We start from the raw sequence: 22,535 nt of genomic DNA on the forward strand, positions 1-22,535 counted from the left end.
AACTAAAGCTGCCTTAGCAATCCCTCCTGTGTAGAAACCACGACGTTACAGGTAGAAAAGAGTTAACCATAATGGTAGTCCAAGGGGTTAAAAAAAAAAAAAAAGACAACTTACTTCATCATTGAGCCAGTGATAGTTCCTCAAGGTCTGGATGTCTCCTCGAGTGATTCGTAATTTGAAAGCACTACTTAGGATCTCATCCTGTGGGCCATGGCCTAGAGCATTACTGATCTCCTTTTCCATGTCCTGAATTATAAAGTCCAGAGGTTGTTACTTTAATAAAGAACCATTATCAGATACTGAAAGTCTGAGATTGAAAAAAGCTTTTCATCCCTGTAATACTTGACCCTTAAGAAAAACTATCAAAGACCTACTAAATTAAAAGACAAAAAGATTTTAATTCAGGACCACAAAGCAGTCTTACTAACAGTTATAAGAAATGCCAGCCCAATTATTAGCTGCTAGAAAAAGTTATTGGGTAAAAGTGTTTGAAGTATAGTCTCAATTATCCTACTACCATTTATTGAGCACTATGAGCCAAACATGTACCAGATGCTTGAAGTGCTTCGTTAATCCCTATCTGTGGGGAAAGTACTGTCACCATTTTATAGAAGAGGTAAACCTCAGAGAATTTTGGTTACATGCAGAGTCATATGATGATTAAAAAACAGAGCCAAGATTTGAACCCAGAAGTGTCTAACTCCTGAACTTTCTTCTCGTTTCACAACACTATAAAAGCATTTTCATACTTTCCTTAACTGTCTCCTGAACCTTGATTTTAAAAAATCAAAGTTAATAAAATTAGGGCATCAAAGAGATCATTCTATCCATTTCTGATGTGAAGAGAATAAGCAGAAACTAGAAAACTAGGCAGCAGTCTAGCAACTGAGTCCTTATTAAATAGATGGCATCATTTTTCTAAAGAATTACACAGATAAACATAAATTTATGCTATAAGCCTGAATCTACAAACCAACTAGAAACTTTCATCCGAATATTTTCACTTCTGCTTCCTCTACCACTATACACAATTTTGCAACTTTATGGATCTTTCTCTCCACCTGCATGCCCAATACATAATAAGTGCTCAACAGATAATCACCGAATAGGACATCGGCTAAGACAACAATGGAGGAGTCAAACTGTGGGCTCACTTTTAAAATGAGAATTTTTAAGTTAACCTTCATTTCCTTGTTTTCTATAAGCTTCTACTTATTTGCTGTACAATGATCAATGAAAGGGGCATTTTAGAGAACCATAATCACTGAACAAACATTGCAATGAAGGGGAGTTCCCTGGCAGTCCAGCACTTTCACTACCAGAGTCTCAGTTCCAACCCTGGTTGGGGAACTGGTATCCCATAGGCTGTGCAGCATGGCCAAAAATAAGTAAATAAAATAAAACATTAAAAAGACAAAAACAAAAAAACTGCAACAAATCTCTTTGTAGTGTCAAACTCATACTACATAACTCAAAATACTTTAAGCTTAGAAAAAGAATCTACAAAGAATCCAGTATATTCCAAGATGTGTGAAAATTCTGTCCACTGACATTTGCTGAAATTAATCTAACCCCTTAGGCCACTTGTACAGATCACTAATGATCAGTGTAGCAAGGAACTGACCTGCCCTTGGGCCTGATTTCCTTCACACATACATTCCCTAGCCTGGAGCAACTCCTCAAAACAAAACATGCACTCAAGCCTTGAATAACTAAGGTTACTTAAAAACATGCCTCTTATTTGATTAACACAAGAAACAATACCTCTGTAAGTTCAAGAAGATCATCTGTCCTTTTATCCCTTTCTTTGTTTGAGCAATTTTTTTCTTTTGTCTCAAGTATTGACATTTTCCTCCTGAGTAAGCCATTGCTTCCACTGCCCAGGCGGAGTCGGGCTGACACTTCTTCAGACAGGTCGGGTTCCAGCTGAAATCCCCTCCTCTGGTTAAAAAAATTCCCATATTCTATTGACATGTTTGATACTTGTACATATACACATACATAACACATGAAATATAAAACAGCACCATTATTTTGAAAGAAAAGAGAATTAGTAAATCCCCAAATGAGTAAAGTACAAAAAGCGTTATCTGCCTGTCCCTAACAAGAGGGAATGAAAACTTCAAGACCTAAGGTTCACAACAAGACACCTGAATTATAAATCATGAATCAGAACATTCATCATTTTCCCAGGAGGTAGCAAGAAAATCTGGAGAAGGCAACGGCCACCCACTCCAGTACTCTTGCCTGGAGAATCCCGTGGATGGAGGAGCCTGGTAGGCTGCAGTCCATGGGGTCGCAAAGAGTGGGACACAACTGAGCAACTTCACTTTCACTTTTCACTTTCATGCATTGGAGAAGGAAATGGCAACCCACTCCAGTGTTCTTGCATGAAGAATCCCAGGGACGGAGGAGCCTGCTGGGCTGCTGTCTATGGGGTCGCACAGAGTCAGATACAACTGAAGCGACTTAGCCGCAGCAGCAGCAAAAAATTATTTTCACTTCTCTTATCTCAATTAAAAATAATATAGTCAAAAGATATATTGAAAAACTTTAAAAAAGCAAAATATATGACCCTTAATCCTATCACTCAAAATAAACCACGGGTGGACTTCCGTGGTGATCCAGTGGTTTTAAGAATCCATCTGCCAATGCGTGGGACATGGGTTCGAATTCTGGTTCAGGAAGATCCCACATACCTCAGGGCAGCTAAGCCCCTGTGCCACAACTACTGAGCCCATGCTCCAGAGCCTATGGGCCACAACTACTGAAGCCTAAGCACCCTAGAGCCTTGCTCTGCAACAAGAGAAGCCACCACAATAAGAAGCCTGCACACCAGAGCACCAGAACTAGAGTAGGCCCCGCTCACTGCATCTAGAGAAAGCCAACACACAGCAACGAAGACATAGCATAGCTAAAAATAATAAAAATTGTATATTAAAAAAAACCCAAAACGAAAATAAAAATAAAACACTGCTATTTTTACAGGTAAACTTGTTCTTAGTATAAAAACAGTGGACTGGTTCAAAATTGGGAAAGGAATACGTTAAGGCTGTATATTGTCACCCTGCTTATTTAACTTATACGCAGAGTACAACATATGAAATGCTGGGCTCGATGAAGCAGAAGCTGGAATCAAGTTTTTACAGGGAGAAATATCAATAACCTCAGTTATGCAGGTGACACCACCCTTATGGCAGAAAGTGAGGAGGAACTAAAGAGCCTCTTGATGAAGGTGAAAGAGCAGAGTGAAAAAGCTGCCTTAAAACTCAACATTTTAAGAAGATTTGTAATAGTTTCAAGTAAATATGAAATCTTGAATCGGAAAAGTCCTGAACAAATATTTTCCTAAAGATGTATGGGCTTCCCTCCCAGGTGGCGTTAGTGATAAAGAACTCGCCTGCCATGCAGGAGACATAAGAGACGCAGATTCAATCCCTGAGTCCAGAAGATCCCCTGGAGGAGGGCATGACAACCCACTCCAGTATTCCTGCCTGGAGAATCCCATGAACAGAGGAGCCTGGAGGGCTACAGTCCATGGGGTCGCAAAGAGGTGGGGACATGACTGAAGCAACTTAATGCACACAGCACAAAGATGTAAAAAAGAATCTCTGAAAGAAGCCAGGCAACACAGATAAGGGCTAAGATGGAGCCAAGTTGGTCTCTCTCACAAAGGTGGCTACTGCAGAGATAAAAATCTGGCAACTTAGAAGAAAGCCAAAGGTGTGTATCTTCAATGCTTGTTGCTTTTTCAAGAAAAATAATGGAATTAGAAATTAAAGTAACAAATATTATCTTTCTTATTTTTCATGGGCACCAAAATTTTAATGTAAGTCACATGAAAGAAGCAAAGGCATAAAATTTAACTAAGGTTTCTACTTACACATTCATTTTCTAGTCTGATTCCAACTGTCTTTTCTGTATCAGAAATTTTCCCCTTTGAACACCTAAGGAAAAAAACTGAGAAATTACAGACTGGATGATTTTAATCTGGTACATGTTAAACTAGTTTTAGAAATAAGATTTAATAATTAGTAACAAATATTGCCATGAGTTTATATAGTCTTCAAAACCAAAAGTTAGCAAAATTTTTCCAAAAAGGATCAGCTCATAAATATCTTAGGCTTTGCAGGTCTTATGGTTTCTGTCATATCATCTCAACTTTGTTTTCAATCAGCCCTAAGCAGCATGTAAATGAATGAGCATGACTGTGTCCAATAAAAATGTACTTACAAACAGGTAGACCAGATTTGGTCCATGGGCCACAGTTTACCACACTCTGCTATAAATGGACCAGCATCTAAAATCCTAAGGCACATAGAACTGCCTTCACTGTTCATATACTTGAGATGCTAATCACTAGAACTATCCACCACACTCACAGTCTTATCTCAGCAGCACTCACTGATGCCTCCCAACCCCTAATGTCTAGGAGAGAAGGGCACCGTCCCAAGCTAGAGTGGGCATCTTACACAAGAGCTACTTATATACCCACATATGCTGACTGACTGCCAGAGCTGAGGAGAGTTCACAGTTTCACAGATGTGGTTACTCTTAAATACAGTTTATAAAGTAAGAAAATAATGTCAGGGACTTTCCTTGCAGTCCAGTGGTTAAGACTCCACGCTTCCACTGAAGGGGTCACGGGTTCAATACCTGGGTGGGGAAGTAAGATCCCACAAGCCGTGCAGTGCGGCCAAAAAAAGAAAGAAAGAAAATATGTCAAAAGAGAAGTTAGAATAAACCGAACAGTGTACCTCTTTTCACTTCTCACTGAACACAGAGGTCCCCTTGTTTCAACAACTCTATCTGTGAGAATGGTAAAAAAAAAAAAAAAAAAAAAAGTGTTTCCTTCGTTAATCATATAGCTAGCATTTCACCTTACAGTCCCCAAAGTATGAAGATACTCATTTACATTGAAATGCTAAAATGGATTCCAAAAACATTAGTGTTTATACAAATTAAGTTGCTAAAAAATGTTGCATAATCTCTTTCTCCTTTACATATAGTCTTTAGTGTAAACTGTCTAACATCTGCTTATTTAGTAAGCTATCACTTAGTGTTATTTAGTGACTAGCAAGTGGAAAAAAACAAGGATATTAATATAGGAATACAACAAAACTAATTTTAGGCTCACAAAATATATGCTACAATACAGGAGCTAGGAAGAATAATCAAGAGGTTATTTTATAGATCAGCTTTAACTTGAAGTAGCTTTCTTACTAAATTACTAGTACTGGGTAAGTCAACAGCCTGGGGTCTAACAATGTTTTAAAATTTGGTACACCATCTTTCACTAGTATGCCATTTTTCAATTTTATATGCTTTTGAACTAAGTTCAACATATTAAGGGTATTAAGATAGGGCTAAATCTGGGAACTCACATTGCTTTGGAACAAACTGAGTTGTTCTGACTCCATGACTTTGCTCTTCCCCCCAGCCTTTGGTCTTTAATGTGTCCATCTGACTTCTTTGAGAACTTAGAAACACAAAAAGTGAAGATCAGATATAAAAGGAAAATCTACTATAAGTATTCACTGTCTCTACCTGGCAAACTTCTCCAGACAAGAGTTACTGATCACCCTGAAAGGTCAACTCACAAGAGAGAGATCACAATATAGTATCATCTGAGACCAGGATAAAAGGAGTCTGATCCTGATTCTAATATTCCAGCCAAGATACCTAACCTCCAGTTTCTCTACCATAAAACTGGATGTTTTCAATGCCCAAAGCCACCTTGACTGAAAAATCTCAGAATGATAATACCCAAGTTAAAAAATGAAAGATTTTAAATGATATACTGAAGTGCATCCCAAAACAACACATTAAAAGCCAAATGACAAAACCAATAGTTCATACTGCTGCTTCCAACAGCGGCTAGTCAAAATGGAAAAAAACACGAACATTCTGACTGACTAAATTGAGCATTTTTAAGTTCACAACCAAAGTTAAAATTTCCAAATAATCCCTTGTTATTTCTGCAATCAACAAGCTAGACAGTCTTGTGACTTTTTCCACTTATTGTTACATAATCTCTGGGATCCCCCTCTGTGTATTTTCACACCACTTACTAGAATTATCAAGCAGACCTCAATCCTGAGCTCACATAATCTTTGTCCCCTTTTTACAGAGAAATAAAAGGCCAGACGTCAATTCCTCTACCATTCTCAACTATTTGGTGGACTCAGCACATTTAAGTAACATGCAGTCTTACAAGGAACATTTCTTATGACATGGGGTGACTTTAGTCTTATCTGCAGAGTGGAGACTTTCCAACTGTGCTAAGATCCATCCACTAAGACGCCTTAGGGACAATGTGTCTTTGGAGGCAGTGGCAGGAGGAATAAGGGGAGGTAAGGGAGGAAAAAGCAGGGGAGAAGAGGAGGAGAAAGGAAGACAGAGATTGTGAGAAATGTGTGTGTTAGGGAGGCTGAAAAAACGCTCTGCTCCCTGGGAATCCAACTTCAACATATGATTTCACTTTTCTATATCAGAGTTTCATGTAACAGTTCACTTGAACAAAGGACTCTAAAGCAAACAGAAAATTATATTTTGTAAAACCACTGTTCTATATAATCTATCACTAGATACAATGTTCAAATTATAGGGCTCCTGCTCTCAGTAGTAATCTCTTTTTTCAACAAGCCCTTCCCAACAATCCCCTCTCCAAAAATAAGAAAAAAAGCTGTCTTGTTAGCACATCTTTACCTTTGATGAGTTGAAGTTATAGGAGAAACAGAGTTTCCATGACCACCTTCTTTAAGTCGCTCCAATAACCTCTGGTATTTCTCTCTTTCTTCTTTTTGAACACCCTAAGTGACAGAAAGCATTTAGATAACTACTAGCACATCAAACCTATAATTAAATCATAAACAAAGACTAAGAGGTCAAATACAGCTCATGAATGTTTCATTCACCAGCACATTCTTTTTTTTTTTATCTCAGTGCTCTTTTAACTCCTTTAATTTTACTTACCAATTTTATAACTTGAAAAGAGAAATCCCCCCCAAATCTGGCCCCTTTTGAAACACTGTATTAACAAACAAGAACTGTTGGTGAGCTATTCAGCCCATTTCACTCATTTCTATTATCTGCTGGACCCTGATAGCATATGAGTTTTTGATAGTGGGACTGGATTAACCATAAAAAAAAGCTCAACACAAATAATCCACTTGCATATTCAGAACATTCAACTTCCAAAATGGAACTGGTCTTACCAAAGACACCAATGACCCTCTATGGCCAGATCTAATAGACACTCTTTCAGCCCTTCTGTCACTTGACCTCTCCAGCTTCTCACCTTGCTACCCTCACCTTGCCTTCCTGGACAATAAATTCTCCTGATCTCTTAAAGACTATCTTTTCAGTCTCCAGTGAAGATTTCTTCTTCCTGCCTTTAACTGTTAAGTTAAAGGTTCTGCAGATTCTGCAGATTTTCTCTTCTCACACTACATGCTGAGTAATCTCTTCAACTCCCTTGATTTATCCAACACCAATATGCAGAAGATTCATACATGTGTCCCTAGCCCAGTCTTCTTCTCAAAACTCCAATCACACATATGTAGGGGCCTAAGGGGTATGTCTGCTTGCATGTTCCACAAGCGCTTTAACCTCCAGAGCTGAAGTCATCATCTCCCCCTAAACACCTAGGGTATCTTGGCACAAACTTATCCAAGATCGAAATCTGGGACTCAGGTTCTTCCATCTAAACTTATATCACACTTAACCAATAAAGAAGTCCTTGATAAATTACCTCACAATATTTCTAGAATACAGCCTGTATATCCCCATATCTTCTCAGTCCCTGAATTCTCATCTAGGAGATATTAAAGCACTTTAATACCTCAGTCCATTGCTTTCACTGCCTACATTTTTTCTGACTACAACATTTAACGTATAAGCTCCTAGAGAACAAGGACCATATTTTATTCAATTTCGAATTGCTGGGACCCAAATAAGTATTTCTTTGATGAACTAAGCTAAGTGGTTGAAAAAACCGTTTAGCAAATTACAACAGGTGATGGTCTAGGGGAAATACCAGAGACAGGAATAGTTCTAAACTCTCCCAAAGTAAGTGAAGACTTCAAGAAGGAAAGGAAGATTGCTGATGAACACATCACACTAAGTGCCCTGAAAACCCAAGGAAGAAACAGACATGTACACCATTTACATTCCTTACTTAATCACAGTTATTACAGCTTATGAAAGAAACAAGTTAGAATAATTCAGGCATCTAAAAACAAAGAAATCTATAATCATATCTTTTCCTAACATGATTACTTTTCCTTTCTTTTACCTGAAAATTGATTAAATTACAATATGTATAGAATATCTCTAGAAAGATACATAGAAGTATCAAACAGGAGCCAGATACAGGAGGGAGAGTGGGAAATTTACAGTCCCTGTACATCCTTTTGAATGGATCCTTATATCTTTTGAATTTTGTACCACAGAATATATATTATTTATTGCCACCGACCCCCAATTCCTAAAATTACTTTAAAGAGATCACGCTAAAAGGGCTTACCTCCTCCACAGTACAATGAGGACGCCTCAGACCCTTGCCACCCTCTTCTGAAATCATCTCTGTTACAACCTGCTCCTGAGGCTTCCACATTAAAGAACTCTCTGGATTGCCTTTGTTGTGGCGACGGCCACCTGGTCTTCTAGTATAGCCTTCTGAGCTCAAAGTAAAACTGAGAAAAATAAGGAAAGAAAAAAAACAGTTACTCCCAAACTGCTTAAATTGCTGGCGTGCGTTTAAGCTCCAGGCCATCCTGTGATTAAGCTGTCTCAGGTTAAGCTTGCTCCTGACAACTACGGTTCACAAAAATCAGATCTCTGGAGCAGAGGGCACCACAGAATTCTGTGATGGAATGTCTATTAAATGTAAATGTCTACTAAAATTAAAATGAGCCACCAGGGCTGCCACATGAAAGCCTTTGCCTTCTTCCTCATGCCCAGTTTTCCAACTCCAAACCTGGCTTCAGCTCGATATTTCACTACATACCCTCCTCTGGTACTGCACTTTTCCTTTAGTCATTTGGCATTACTGCAATTAAGTACTGGTGTGGCTCAGAGGTTAAAGCGCCTGCCTGCAATGCGGGAGACCTGGGTTCGATCCCTGGGTTGGGAAGGTCCCCTGGAGAAGGAAATGGCAACCCATTCCAGTATTCTTGTCTGGAGAATGCCATGGACGGAGGAGGTTGGTGGGCTAGAGTCCACGGGTCGCAAAGAGTCGGACACGACTGAGCAACTTCACTTTCACTTGTGATTGTTTAATGTCTGCAACCCACACTAAACTTTAAACTCCATGAAGACAGAGATTTCATCCTTTCACCACTGTATCCCGGTACATGAGATAAGTCAAAAGGCACTCTCATCAGCATCTGCTGAATAGCAAACTAATGAACAATAAATTAATAAATGCTAAAGAATCAGAAGCTACGGAACCCCCACCCAGTCACTGTTGCTGGTTGACAGACCTTGCCTCTCCTGACATTACCAATAATGGAACAAACTGACATCATACCACTCCTGATAAGGTATTTAACAAAGGACATAACAGGGACCTCCTTGGCAGTCCAATGGTTAAGACACCGAGGTCCCACTGCAAGAGGCATAGGCTTGATCCCTGGTTGGGGAACTAAGATCCCACATGCTTGATGGCAGGACCAAAGAAAAAGAAAGGACACTATATCACGTAGGCAGTATCTTTACCAAAAAAAATTTGCATGATCTTAAACAAATCATGAGAAAATGTCAAACAAGATTAAGAGAGATTCTATATAAGCAATGCTTTGTACTCTTTAAAAATATTCATGCTATTACAAAGAGAGGCTGAGGCGTTGTTCTATATTAAAGGAGATCAAAGAGACACGAAAATTAAATATAATACATGATCCTGCCCTGAATTGTGGGCCAGAAAAAAAATCTCTATAATAGAGAAATTTAAATAAGATTATATAATAGTATTACATCAATGTTAAATTTTCTGACTTTGGTAATCTAGGATTATATAAGTCAATGTCCTCATTCTTAGAAATAAACAGTCAAGTACTTATGATTAAAGGGGTATGAGTCTAAGATGTACTCTCAAATGAATCAGGAAAAAAATATTCTGTACATATAACACAGAATGATAAACCCAACTGGCAGAATGGCAACAACTGGTGGGTCTAGGTCAAATCTATTCACCTACAGAGTTTCAGAATACATGAAGCTAAAACTAACATAACTGGATAGGAGAAATAATCAAGTCCACAATTACAGCACAAAACATCAACACTATATTCATCAATCATCAATTAAGTAGACCGAAAATCAATAAGACCTATAAACATTATCAGCAAAGTAACTGATATTTATAGAACACTCCACCAACACAATACACTCCACAATACACATTCTTCTCAATGCACACTGAATAACACCCAAACTAACATACTCTAGTATATAAACAAATGTTAACAGATTTTTATTTTTATTTTTCATATTTTGGCTGCACTGTACAGCATGCAGGATCTTAGTTTCCCAACCAGGGATGGAACTCATGCCGCGTGCAGTGGAAGCACAGTTTTAATCACAGGACTGCCAGAGAAGTCCCAAATGTTAAAACATTTAAGAGAACTGACATCATACTAAGTATATTCTCTGACCATATGAAGTTATACTAGAAATCAATAAAAGAAAAATATTGGGAAAGGCCCAAACATGTGGAAATTAAACAATTCTAAATAATATTCTAAATAATTAAACTTTTAAACTTCTAAATAATCACAGGTTAAAGAGGAAGAGTACGAATGAAGAGCAAAATGAGGAGTATAGGCCTGCTGTTTTGTAGAATTAACTTTAATTTCAGCTTAACCAGTTTTCTTGTAATTACATTCAGATCGTTGATCTTTGCAGGAATACTACAGTAGGTGATGATGTCTGGCTCAGTGCAATGTATCTGGAGGCCAAGACAGCAGTCTGCCCACAGTAGGTGATTTAAACTTTGTTCTTCTGGTTGTGGTGTCAGGCAGGTTTCTCCATCAAACTTTTACTTACTACTTCCAGCTCAACTGATGATCCCTGTATAAATCAGTTATTACTGTGACAGTTACAAGACGGTGATTTTCTAATTCCATCATTCCTTCTATCATTATTAGTTGGCATCCAACTTAAAGGTCTTTTCCTCTCACATTATGTATTTATTTATTAACACATCTATATTCCTGTCAAATAAAGATGAAATGAATAAAATTTGATGCTTAACTGTCCCTAAATTTTGAAGCATCCTTTAATTGCTAGCACAAGATGTTCCATGATCATTTTTTACTCTCTCTCCTAACCAACCCGGGGATCGAACCTGGGTCTTCCGCATTGCAGGCAGATGTTTTACCATCTGAGCCACCAGGGAAGTCTCCTAACCCTATAATCAGCCATTTATCCAAGTCCAGGGAGCCTTACTGTTTTAAAGCTAGTGTCTCATTTTCAAACATGAGTAGATAGCCAGGCATTATCAGGTATTTGAAAGGTATAAGAAAGGCAAGACCAAAATAAACCAAAGTGGGAGGAGGAATTCAAAGGAAGCAGGAAAAACAAGGAGAAGTAATTTTAAAATAATTAACAGCTTAAAAGGATAAAAGTTACTGCATCTTTGTAATAAGAACTCAATGCTTGGAGAAAAAAAAGTCATGGGGAGTACAGAGGGGGAGGATGCTTACAAATTAAAAACTATGAAGCCAAAAATATATATATGCATATATGTGTATGTATATACCATATGTATATTTTTTTTAATAAAAGATTTTTTTAAGGGCAAGGATAACAACAAAAGAGAATATATAGAAAAATTATATCAATCCATGAGGTCCAATATCCAAGCAACAGAAATTCTAAAAAGTGAGAATATAAAAAGGAGAAGAAAATTACTAATAACATAATAATAGTTCATTGCATACATGATTTCTGCACTGTTCTGTATGCTTATTATTCTTCAAAAAAGTTTATGAGTGACAATTCTTTAAAAGGTTTTCAAGGGAATTCCCTGACAGTCCAGTGATTAAGATGCCATGTTTTCACTGTCTGAGGGCCTGGGTTTGATCCCTGGTTGGGGAACTAAGGTCCCACAAGCTGCACAGCATGCCCACAAATAAAAATTAAAATAATTTTTAAAAAAAGTTTTTCAAAATTATATAGGCATATGATCCAGTAGAAAAAGTAACCTGTACCTGAGTACAAGTCTCTTATCAGCTATATGATTATTTGGCAAGTTACTAACCACAAAGTACTTATTTACTAAGAATAAAGCGAAAGAATAGAATAAAAGCGAAAATGCCCAGCAAGAATGAGCACTTCAAAATTACCAAGTTTCCATTTACAGAAGGGCAGAATTAACACTTACCCAAAGGAAGGCAGGACTCTGCGTGGCTGATCTCGAGTTACTGTCACTCTGATCTTTGGATAGTCACTTATTCCATTAGGAGATTTATTACCTATTTTTAAAAACCATTTGTAATTGTAAAAGAAAAACACAAAGAAACCTGTGAACAGTATGCATTAGAAAAGAAAATCCATGAGCAGTCTATACAGTACAACTATACATTTTATTTTTTTCAAATTCTGTTATTATCTAGCACAAATTTTGTAAAAGTTAAAGGAAAAGCAATAGCGTTTAATCTGTCTTTGCTCTCAGGTAAGCAGTAATAATTCACAGGAAAGCTTTACTAGTTTTGCTTGCTGGGGCTAACAAGAGGCATGAGGAATTCAATGATTATAAACTCTTCGTAATCTAGTCAAATTGAGTAAATTTTTTAAATTGTTTCTTCTTCTCAAGAAAACAGAAGTATTTTAAAATGAAAATCTGCTATGTTACTACATTTACCAGAAGTTTCCAATACCTGTGCGATGGTCACTATACTTCAGCCACATTTTCTGCTGGAGCTACTACAGGGCCTTGGAGTGCAAAGAGATTAAAGCTGAACTTAAGTCAGTAGCAGCAAAACTTAAACTGGCCTGCATTCCTTTGTTTGTAAAGCCTGACTTGAATCGGTGTTCAATCCTGTGGGGTTTTGGGTGTGCGCTCAGTGGCTCAGTCATGTCTCTTTGTGACCCCATGGACCGTAGCCCACAGGGCTCCTCTGTCCATGGGGACTCTCTAGGCAAGAACATTGGAGTGGGTTGCCATGCCCTCCTCCAGGGAATCTTCCCAACCCAGGGTTCCAACCGAGATATCCTGCATTGCAGGCGGAGTTGTTGGGATTCTTTAAATATTAAATAAACAAAGAAAAAATTTGGAATTCCCCAAAACATCTCCAAGCGTTTCAGATTAGAGACTATGGATTTCTTTACCAAAGAAATCTGCTCTAGGAATACCTGTGCTTCTCTCAACAGGCTCTGCATACCCAGGGAAACATAGTGCTAGTACTTCAGACACAAGGTAAATCTGGCATCTCCTCCATATGTCCATTTTCTGAATGCACAATTTCTCTAAAAGCTTCTTCCCTCTTTCTCTCAAACTGTACAAGCCTATCTGTGCAGCACAGATCACAGTTATCTTCAGGACTCTTGTCTTCTTCCTATTTTTTCCTGTCAGAGCATTTTATATCATATATAAAATAAATACAATTCAGTTTTGGGGTCTCAGGGTGATACGGAGATTCCTAATCCACAAAACTATGAGAACTGGGAACCTTAGGTTACTCCCCAATCAGATGATGTCCCTCAAAGGCAGGGTTTTATTATTTTGCTATTTTATTATTATTTGTTTTGTTACTTTGCTATTAAAGTTTTACTATTGTTATTTTGTTACTAAAGGTTTTATTATTTTGTTATTCCTGATAATTTAGCAGAGTGCCTAACATAAAGTAAGCGCTCAGGTAACATTGTTTTTTTTTTCTTTCTTTTTAATGAATAAGCCCTGATCTAAGTCACATTAAAGACACTGATAAAGCAAATAGGAATCATAAGAGTAAATTCAAAGACAATACTAAAGGAAAGCTATTGGCTTTTTAGAATATGTAGGGACAATGGCACCCCACTCCAGTACTCTTGCCTGGAAAATCCCATGGACAGAGGAGTCTCGTAGGCTACAGTCCATGGGGTCGCTAAAAGTCTGACACAACTGAGTGACTTCACTTTCACTTTTCACTTTCATGCATTGGAGAAGGAAATGGCAACCCACTCCAGTGTTCTTGCCTGGAGAATCCCAGGGACAGAGGAGCCTGGTGGGCTTTTGTCTATGGGGTCGCGCAGAGTTGGACACGACTGACTCGACTTAGCAGCAGCAGCAGAGACTATGTCTATGCTCTCATCCAAAGCCAAATCAGTGTTTTCCTTTCATATACCCAAAGCTCAGAGAAAAGAAGTGGAAGGAGGTAGGGCAAACAGAAATATTTTTGACCACCTCACCCAGTTTTAGCATGTTGCTCCAGGATCCAGAACCGGTCAGTTCAGAAGATGAAGAGTTTGAAAACACCTTGAAATCAAAAAGAATCACCTCTGTAATAACTCTTAGAATTTAAATAAGTTTTAATATGAAAAAAAAAAAATCACTCTATTGGTAATGATTTAGTTACCTCACAGAAGAAATTTCATCAATTAGACCAAAAGTTTAATTTGTGAAGACTCACAAAATGACATAAAAGGTAACAATTGAAGATTCTTCACATACTTAAATGAAAAAGCAGATGTAGAGTTGACCCTTGGTCAACAGAGTCTGAACTGCATGGATACAATTAAATGCGGATTTTTTCAATAGTAAATACTACAGCATTACATGATTACTGGTCGGGAATCCATGGATGCAAGACTTTAGATACGGCAGAACCATGAATCTGGAAGGCCAACTACTGAATTTTTGACTATGTGGAGAGGTGGGGCCCATAACCCATACATTCTTCAGGGGTCAACTCTATTAGTAATTAGGCTCTTTATAAATATTTTTTAGATCTATAATCTCTTAACCTTTAATTATTTCATTTCTATATCAAGGCTAATTAAGACATGGGAACATTTCAGAAAGAAGTCATTCTACACATTAATTCCTAAAAAGAGAATATTTCTAAAATTTAACTTTAATGATTAAGTACAAAGACAAGTAGCTCCAATGAAACCTTATCCTCACTGACCTCTCCTGAAGGGACCACATTCCGTGTTCCATTACAAGCAGAAGTTACCATGGGTTTTGTGGTCAGCTGGAATGGAAATCCAAACAAGCTGGCAGCATTGTACAGACTGGTTTTCACTTGATGAATAAAGCAATCTAGAAAGCATAATATAGATTACATATACATGTAAATATAGAGTAATTAAGCTTCAAGCAAAAGAAAAATTGTATCTTAAAAAAGGCCTCTCTCAATTTGTATCAGCAGTCCTGTCTTCAACCACTGAGAGAAAAAAGCACCTGTAAAAATAATCTTTCTCATATCTGAATATCTGTAATTCCAGCATTGTGATTTTGTAGCTTTTTAGTAAAGTATCTGGGAGGCTACAAAAGCATGAAATCATTACCTAGCAAATTACATACCAATTCACACACACAATAAAGGCCATAAATGACAACTTTCAAGGAATGAGTTCCCTAGAATATATACTGTAAAACAAATCTTTCCTAGAGAGATAAGGGCATAAGTTAGACAAGGTGGAGCATATAGCTACTAGCTATAGCAGAATTCTATAGGAAGCATTACCATTAACTCACTGATTTGTCCTTACTTTTCAGGCAAGTACCAATATAGCGGACCTAAACAACAACTTACCTAGTGCCTATTCTATCTTGGCTACACTCAGGATGGAAATTAACAACTTACCTAGTGCCTATTCTATCTTGGCTACACTCAGGATGTGGTTCCTAGACATCCATGATGGAAACAAGGCTAGCCTATACTAGAGAAGATGCGTTGAAAGATCTCAGACTCATCCCTCCTTGTCACCAAAAATAAAGATTACAAACTAAGTAAATAAACAAGGGTGGAGGGGGCAGATTTCAAATGCTTTCCCAACTTCCTCTTTTTAGCTCACTGTCCCTTTCTCACTTCCTACACTGCTGATTTGTTTTCTACAATTCCTTTTCTATTTCCTAATTAATGGTATTCTAAAGCACTAGCTTGAGTGCTTTAGAACCACATTCTGCTTCACAGGAAAACAGCCTGAAAGTGAAACGGTGGCTTTTAAGCATCAAGCACTCCAGAACATACAAGATATAAAATATTTTCCAGAAAAATAAGTGAATAATTTAAACAACAGGAAAGGTGTGCTAAATAGTAAAGCAGAATCCAATTTTAAGTAATTTGTCACTACAGAATAGTTAGAAGTACCAAAATTTGCAAATGTCTTGTTTCTCATTTTAGGAATAGGAAAGAATTTCAGGTTAACCCTCTAATAATGTTGAGGGATTACACATTCTCCTGAGCTGTAAGTGGGAGAAAAAGGACTTCAGGAATTGGTACTTATCATCCAGACTGCCACCTAGACCTCAGAAGGCAGGAAGTACTCTTAACATAAACAGTGGGCACAAAATGTACTGTTGTATTTCCTACAAATTTTGTCAAAATCTGAATGTACTCCAAAATTATGTCAAAAGATTTCATATATTAAAAAAAGAGAGGAAGGTTAGAAGGTCCACTTCATCTGTAAAATGAAGATGAGACCATTTTATTTTGCTGAGACTACACTACATAGACCTCTTCAAATCCCTTTCATCTGTAAGATCCTGAGTCTGCAATTCTAAGCTCCTCCTTATTTTCATCCTTCCTTTTCTTCTCTCCAAAGCAACCAATAGATTCATACTGTCTGATATAGGAGCCAGTATCCACAAGTGGCTACCTAAGTTTAAATTCAATTAAATTGAGTTCAGTTCCTCAGTTGCATAGCCCCACCTGAGGTGCTTGAGTGAGTGAGTGAAGTCGCTCAGTCGTGTCCAACTCTTTGTGACCCCATGGACTGTAGCCTACCAGGCTTCTCTGTCCATGGGATTTTCCAGGCAATAGTACTGGAATGGATTGCCATTTCCTTCTCCAGGAGATCTTCCTGACCCAAGGATCGAACCCGGGTCTCTTGCATTGTAGACAGACACTTTACCATCTGAGCCACCAGGGAAGTCCAGCCATCAATGCAGAGAGTGGCCAGGACTGCTAGAGACCTTTACAAGCTCTGCCAGTAAGTACTGTCTGTTACCCACTGCTTCCCCCTTGGGAAGTTTCCTTCTGCAGTTTCTAGTCAGAAATCTTTATATTTTGTGGAAATCAAGGAAGGAGGGAACTTTAACTTAGAAGTCCAGATCGATAACTGCCAAAATTATTGCAGGAACCTTCTCTAGTATCACTATCAAATCTTTAACCATATACAGTTATTTACATTTTTCTATAAAATTGACTTTTTTTTTGGCTAAACAAATAAAATTGACTTTTTTTTTTTTTTGGCTAAACAAATGTATTTATAAAATGTTACTTTATATTGCTACCATTAATGTAAAGAAACCTCACTTGCCTTACGAGGAAATAAAAACAAAACAATATTAAGTTCTAGATAGGCTTGTTAAAAAAGGGACAATTAGGTGGCTAGTGGTAAAGAACTCGCCTGCCAATGCAGGAGACCCCTGAGGGGAAGATCCCCTAGAGGAAGTCTTGGCAACCCACTCCAGTATTCTTGCCTGGAAAATCCCTTGGACAGAAGAGCCTGGTGGGCTACAGTCCATAGGGTCAAAAAAAAGAGTCAGATATGACTGAAGCAACTTGGCACGCAAGCAACATGTATTACCCAAATTTTAAATACATGGTAGCGTTAAATTAACATGCTTTCTGCTTAAAATAATCAGAAATTAAAATAACTGAAAAAGATGCAATATTTTTATTAATATGAATAGTTTATAACATAATTCAGATGTTACTTAATGCTATGAACGTTGGATCTCCTAAAATCATTTTGTGAATTATCAGCTATCCTGTTTTGGGAATACTGTCCTAATGAATTCAGTATAAATTCCTAACTGTCAAAGTCCCTCTGTATTTTAAACTCTCTCTTTTGTCAACTTTTTCCCTAAGTTTTATTTGCTATTTCCTGAATTGCACAACTTTCCCATACTGTTCCCTCTGCCTAGAATGCTTTTCCTTCCTATTGTTCTCTGTTGATATCCCATCTTTCCTTCAAGACTCATCTCACATATTAGCTCCTTCATCAAATATTTATTGAGACTCTTAACCAGAAGAAAATTGGACAGTATTTTGTTGCTACCTTTCTTGTATAATTTATCATACCCTCATGGACATTAGTATTATTTATAATACTTGTCTTAAAACCCCCCACTATATTATCAGACACCTCCTATAATTTTAAGGTACATAAAATAGAGACCCTGTCATACTCATTTTTGTATTTCCTGTGGAACCCAACACATTGCTTAACAGTAAGACAGGCTCAATAAGCACTCATTGGATTTAAATGAAATATTTAACACAGACAGGGCCACTCTTTACCTCATCTGGAGGTAGATTCAATTAACATGCATTTTTGAGAAAGAGGAAAATATTACTATAGTAGTCCCCTGTGCCTTTTCCCTCTAATCTACATCATTTACCAAACGATGTCTAGTCCTTCAGACATAGAGAAGAAAACAATTTGAGGCAGCAGCTTAGATTGATTCACTCAGCTATCTGAGCACCTTTACTTTACAGAAAGATTAGGAATTTTGAAGTGCACTTTCAACACACAGACTTATTTATCTGGAAAGATCCTTAAGTCTCTGGTAATGCTGGTTACCTCTAGAGAGGATAACTGAGTAGAAGAGGGAGAGGAAAGAGACTTGCGTTTCACTGCATGTACTTTTTACCTTTTGAATTTGTCCACACATATATTTTTCTTACTTAAAAAACTTTTAAAGTTAATATTTAATACCTAATCTTGGTCTTTTGGCTGGTATTTCATCAGTGTCCACTGCAGAAAACAGAGTGCTGAAAAAGAGAAAAGAGAGATATATATGTATATATTCATATCCACACATATCCATTTCTATAAGTAAGCTTACTATTCATACAATACACCATCTTCCATTCACTTTGTCATGAGGTTCAACTGATGTTTACAATAGAGTAGGCCTCTAGCATTTGCAGATGTAACACTATGGTTCAACTACATGAGAGAGATCCAAAACTCTCTATTATATAATAACCTGTAGTCTGCCTAAAATACAAACATGAAACCGACCAGAAATCACTTACCTAATAAAGGAATATAGGTGAAAGCTTAGGACTATGTTATTTCTGTACAGAAATGATTTAAGAATAATTTCCTTTTGAAAGATGACACTCCCCACAAAAGAAAGTCACTTTCTACTTCACATAGAGGTAGGAAACACAAGATGACAAGATGACTTAAAAGATAGTTCTCAGCCAGAAAAAGGTGTTATATTTAACTACATTTTTATCATGGAAACTATATAACTAGTGACAACAAAGAATTTGGAAATTCAGGAAAATTTTTGGGCCTATGCTTTAAGAAAGTTAAAAGTTCATGGTATAATCATCTTTCTAACGATGGACTTAAAAATGGTTTACATTTAAAAGTTATTTTAGATTAAGGATGTGTGGTAAAGAACAGGATTTTGATATACAAGTCACTGTTTTCCTGACCAGTAGAGGTTCATAGTAAAAATAATAAAGGACAGGGGAGAGGAAATTAACATTTCTCTATTCAACAAGTAAGTAGCAAGTGCCTATCCAGATCAGCCTCTGCACAAGGCCCTTGGGACAAAATACATAAACACTATCCTTACATACCCTAAGCATCATTTTAAACACTTTACAACTTGTTCTCAAATGATCCTTGTATCAACCCTACAGAAAGGTAGAAAGAATACGTTGAAACCTTGCCCTCTCTGGAACACATGATGGAATTTTTAGCCCACAACTAATTCATCAATGACCTGCATTCTTAGACTCACATAGTAAATAATCACCTTGTTCTCTCAAGCTCCAAGAAACCACCCTCCGACGATCTTGAGGCTTAATAAACAAAAATTAACATTTGATCATTAAAAGTTCAGGGGATTATGTATAGAATTGGTATGGTATTTTATTCTCTAGATTAATTCTTAAAGTAGATGGTAGACACTACAAAACTGGACAAACCAACAAGCCAATGCTAAGAACAACTTTTAGTTTCCCCCAAATTTTAACTTAATTTTAGAGTATAGATTAGTGATCTTTTTGAAGAAATGAAGTACCTATCTTTTTCTCATACCCTAATGCTAAAGCACAGGATCACTCTTCCTCCCTCCCCAGCAAAACACACACACACACTCAAAGGCAAAGTTTGACAGCTGCCTTCCAAACAAGACAGCTACTGCGTCTTGGTGCTAAGAGAACAGTAAGTGTAGTCAAAACGGCTTTGCGCAAACTATTAAGTTCACTTCCCTTAACTGCACTTATTGCGCACAAATGACACTTGGGAGTGTGTTTTGTAAACAATGAGCCACACAAACACAGCATTCCTTCAATTTTTAGTTTTCAACCTAAGAGCAGCAAAATATGATAAAAACTCCATTTGTTGATAGAAACCAGCTTGGACTCTAACAAGAAAGATATTCACCATCACCGACCACTAGCCCCTTCCATCATCAGGAGTCGCATCTGCACAGCGCCGAGGAGCGACTACGTCACCGGGACACCCGCGACCCGCACCTCTAACGCCTCCGCCCAGCTACCTGTTTCTGACGAGCGGGGCCTGCCTGGATGGATCACCGCTACGCCAGCCGAACCCGGGGTGGGGGAGGGGGAGAGCCAGGCCGTGGCTCGGCCCCTTCTCTCACCTGTTCGAGCGCCGCCTCTTCAGGAGGGCCCTGGCAGAGGGCACCGGCCGGTCACAGAAACGGAAAATGGTGCCGAGTATCCTAATCAGCCATTTGTACATACCAGGCCCAAGCAGCAGCGGCGGCCGACACACCCCGAGACGCAAACCCCAGAGCTGTCGCCGCCGCTGCCGCCGTCGCTGCCTCGGCCACCGCCGCCAAAGCTCAGTCGCCGACTTGTGACGCGATCCTAGGGCCCATAGATACAACGTCCCCAGGGCTACAGGCGGCCCCCGCGGGCCCCCGCTTCTGACGTCACCTCCTCCCGCCCGACCGGAAAGCATTTTAGCGCTCAGTCTGCGCAGGCGCAATCTAGATCTCCACCTCCCTAGCCTAGCAACCTGAAAGCCTAGTCCTGGCCCAATCGCTCACGAGATCATAAGGGCTGTGGGCGGGGTTTTCTCTTCTGCAGAGCCAGTCCTGAGGCTGCCCGCAGGACAAGGCCCACAGGCCGCACGTGAGGGCTCTCCAACTGAGAGGGAGCGCTTCCAGGCCTGAAACCCCGGTGGTTTATCAGGAAATGTTTGAGTGCACGTTAATTAACAAATGTTTACCCTACTGAAAGTGAAAGTCGTTCAGTCGTCCGACTCTTTGTGACCCCATGAACTATATAGTCCACGGAATTCTCTAGGCCAGAATACTGGAGTGGGTAGCCTTTCCTTTTCTAATTTACCCTACTAGGCGCCCTTTGTTTTGCACATACTTGATGCCTGGTATTTTACACGCAGTCACCTTCATTTCTCCCAGCAACCGCAGGCGATTCGGAGCCTTGTGCCCATTTCTATTTTTTACTTTTTGTGCCTATTTTTAATAAGGAAATCGAGGCATACAGCGATTAAGTAATTACCTAAAGTCAAAGAGGTAGCTAGTGGTATAGCTGGAATTTGAACCGCGATCTGTGTACCAGCGCCAGTCCCTCGCCCTTGAGGTCTACTGGGAGAGATATGATTACAAATTACAATACAAGATAATTGGGTGTAAGTAAACTACACTTCAATTAATTTTTAAAAAGATAATTGGCTGCTGTGATAAAGGTGGGTACAAAGTGCAGTAGGAACCAGAGAAAGGAAAACAGTTGGCTAGGGAAATGAAGGACAGAACTCAAGGAAGGCTTCACAGAAACTTAAGGATGAAAAGTTACCTGCGGCCTACTAGTCTCCCTAGAGCTGACTGCTGCTGCTAAGTCGCTTCAGTCGTGTCCAACTCCTAGCGACCCCATGGACTGCAGCCTACCAGGCTCCTCTGTCCATGGGATTTGCCAGGCAAGAGGACTGGAGTGGGGTGCCATTGCCTTCTCTGCCTAGAGCTGGCAGGAAGTGCTAATTACTCTCCCTCTCTTTTTTAGAGGTCCTAGTTCTGGTTAATTATCTACAACAGAAAATGACCCATCCTTTTTAATGGAAAATCCAGTCCCAAATCCAGTCCCCTCCCCCAACACTCCTGAGAATCCTCAAAAGTTCTTATGTCCTACAAAAATCCTCTCTGTATGCACCTGATCCTTAATCTGATCCTCAATTAAGGTCATACCTCAGACTTGCTTGAACTTCAACACAGGCACTCCTCAGTACAGCTTCATCCTTTCCTCAATAAACACTGTTCCTGGATTCCTCTGCAAGCCACCCCCTAGAGTCCCAGAACCACCAGCTACCCTCCAATGGCTACCTCCACACTGGTCTGGGGAGATGGAGGCAGTTTCTAGAGGCTAGAA

The 22,535-nt window shown here is 38.7% G+C and overlaps 1 protein-coding gene across 4 annotated transcripts in view; it reads right to left on the reverse strand.

The window, feature by feature from the left end:
- SENP2 (SUMO1/sentrin/SMT3 specific peptidase 2) overlaps nt 1-21,125 on the reverse strand; it is a 52,383-nt gene extending 31,258 nt beyond the window's left edge. For 3 of the 4 annotated variants that reach the window (XR_001917954.1, XR_001917953.1, XM_018046952.1), the window contains exons 1-12: nt 20,789-21,095; nt 18,877-18,932; nt 15,114-15,247; nt 14,395-14,461; nt 12,389-12,479; nt 8,528-8,696; nt 6,709-6,812; nt 5,385-5,479; nt 4,599-4,656; nt 3,884-3,947; nt 1,765-1,941; nt 115-246 (exon numbers count right to left, since the gene is read on the reverse strand). Coding sequence is in view for 2 of the 4 variants with exons in the window: in XM_018046952.1 (XP_017902441.1) it covers nt 115-246; nt 1,765-1,941; nt 3,884-3,947; nt 4,599-4,656; nt 5,385-5,479; nt 6,709-6,812; nt 8,528-8,696; nt 12,389-12,479; nt 14,395-14,461; nt 15,114-15,247; nt 18,877-18,932; nt 20,789-20,889 (1,248 nt within the window). In the remaining 2 variants the exon portion in view is untranslated. Of the gene's footprint in view, nt 1-114; nt 247-1,764; nt 1,942-3,883; nt 3,948-4,598; nt 4,657-4,757; nt 4,810-5,384; nt 5,480-6,708; nt 6,813-8,527; nt 8,697-12,388; nt 12,480-14,394; nt 14,462-15,113; nt 15,248-18,876; nt 18,933-20,788 lie in introns of all 4 variants that reach the window. The other variant, XM_018046946.1, reaches the window with a different exon arrangement.

This window comes from Capra hircus, chromosome 1, assembly GCF_001704415.2.
Source record: "Capra hircus breed San Clemente chromosome 1, ASM170441v1, whole genome shotgun sequence".
Classification (NCBI taxonomy): Eukaryota; Metazoa; Chordata; class Mammalia; order Artiodactyla; family Bovidae; genus Capra; species Capra hircus.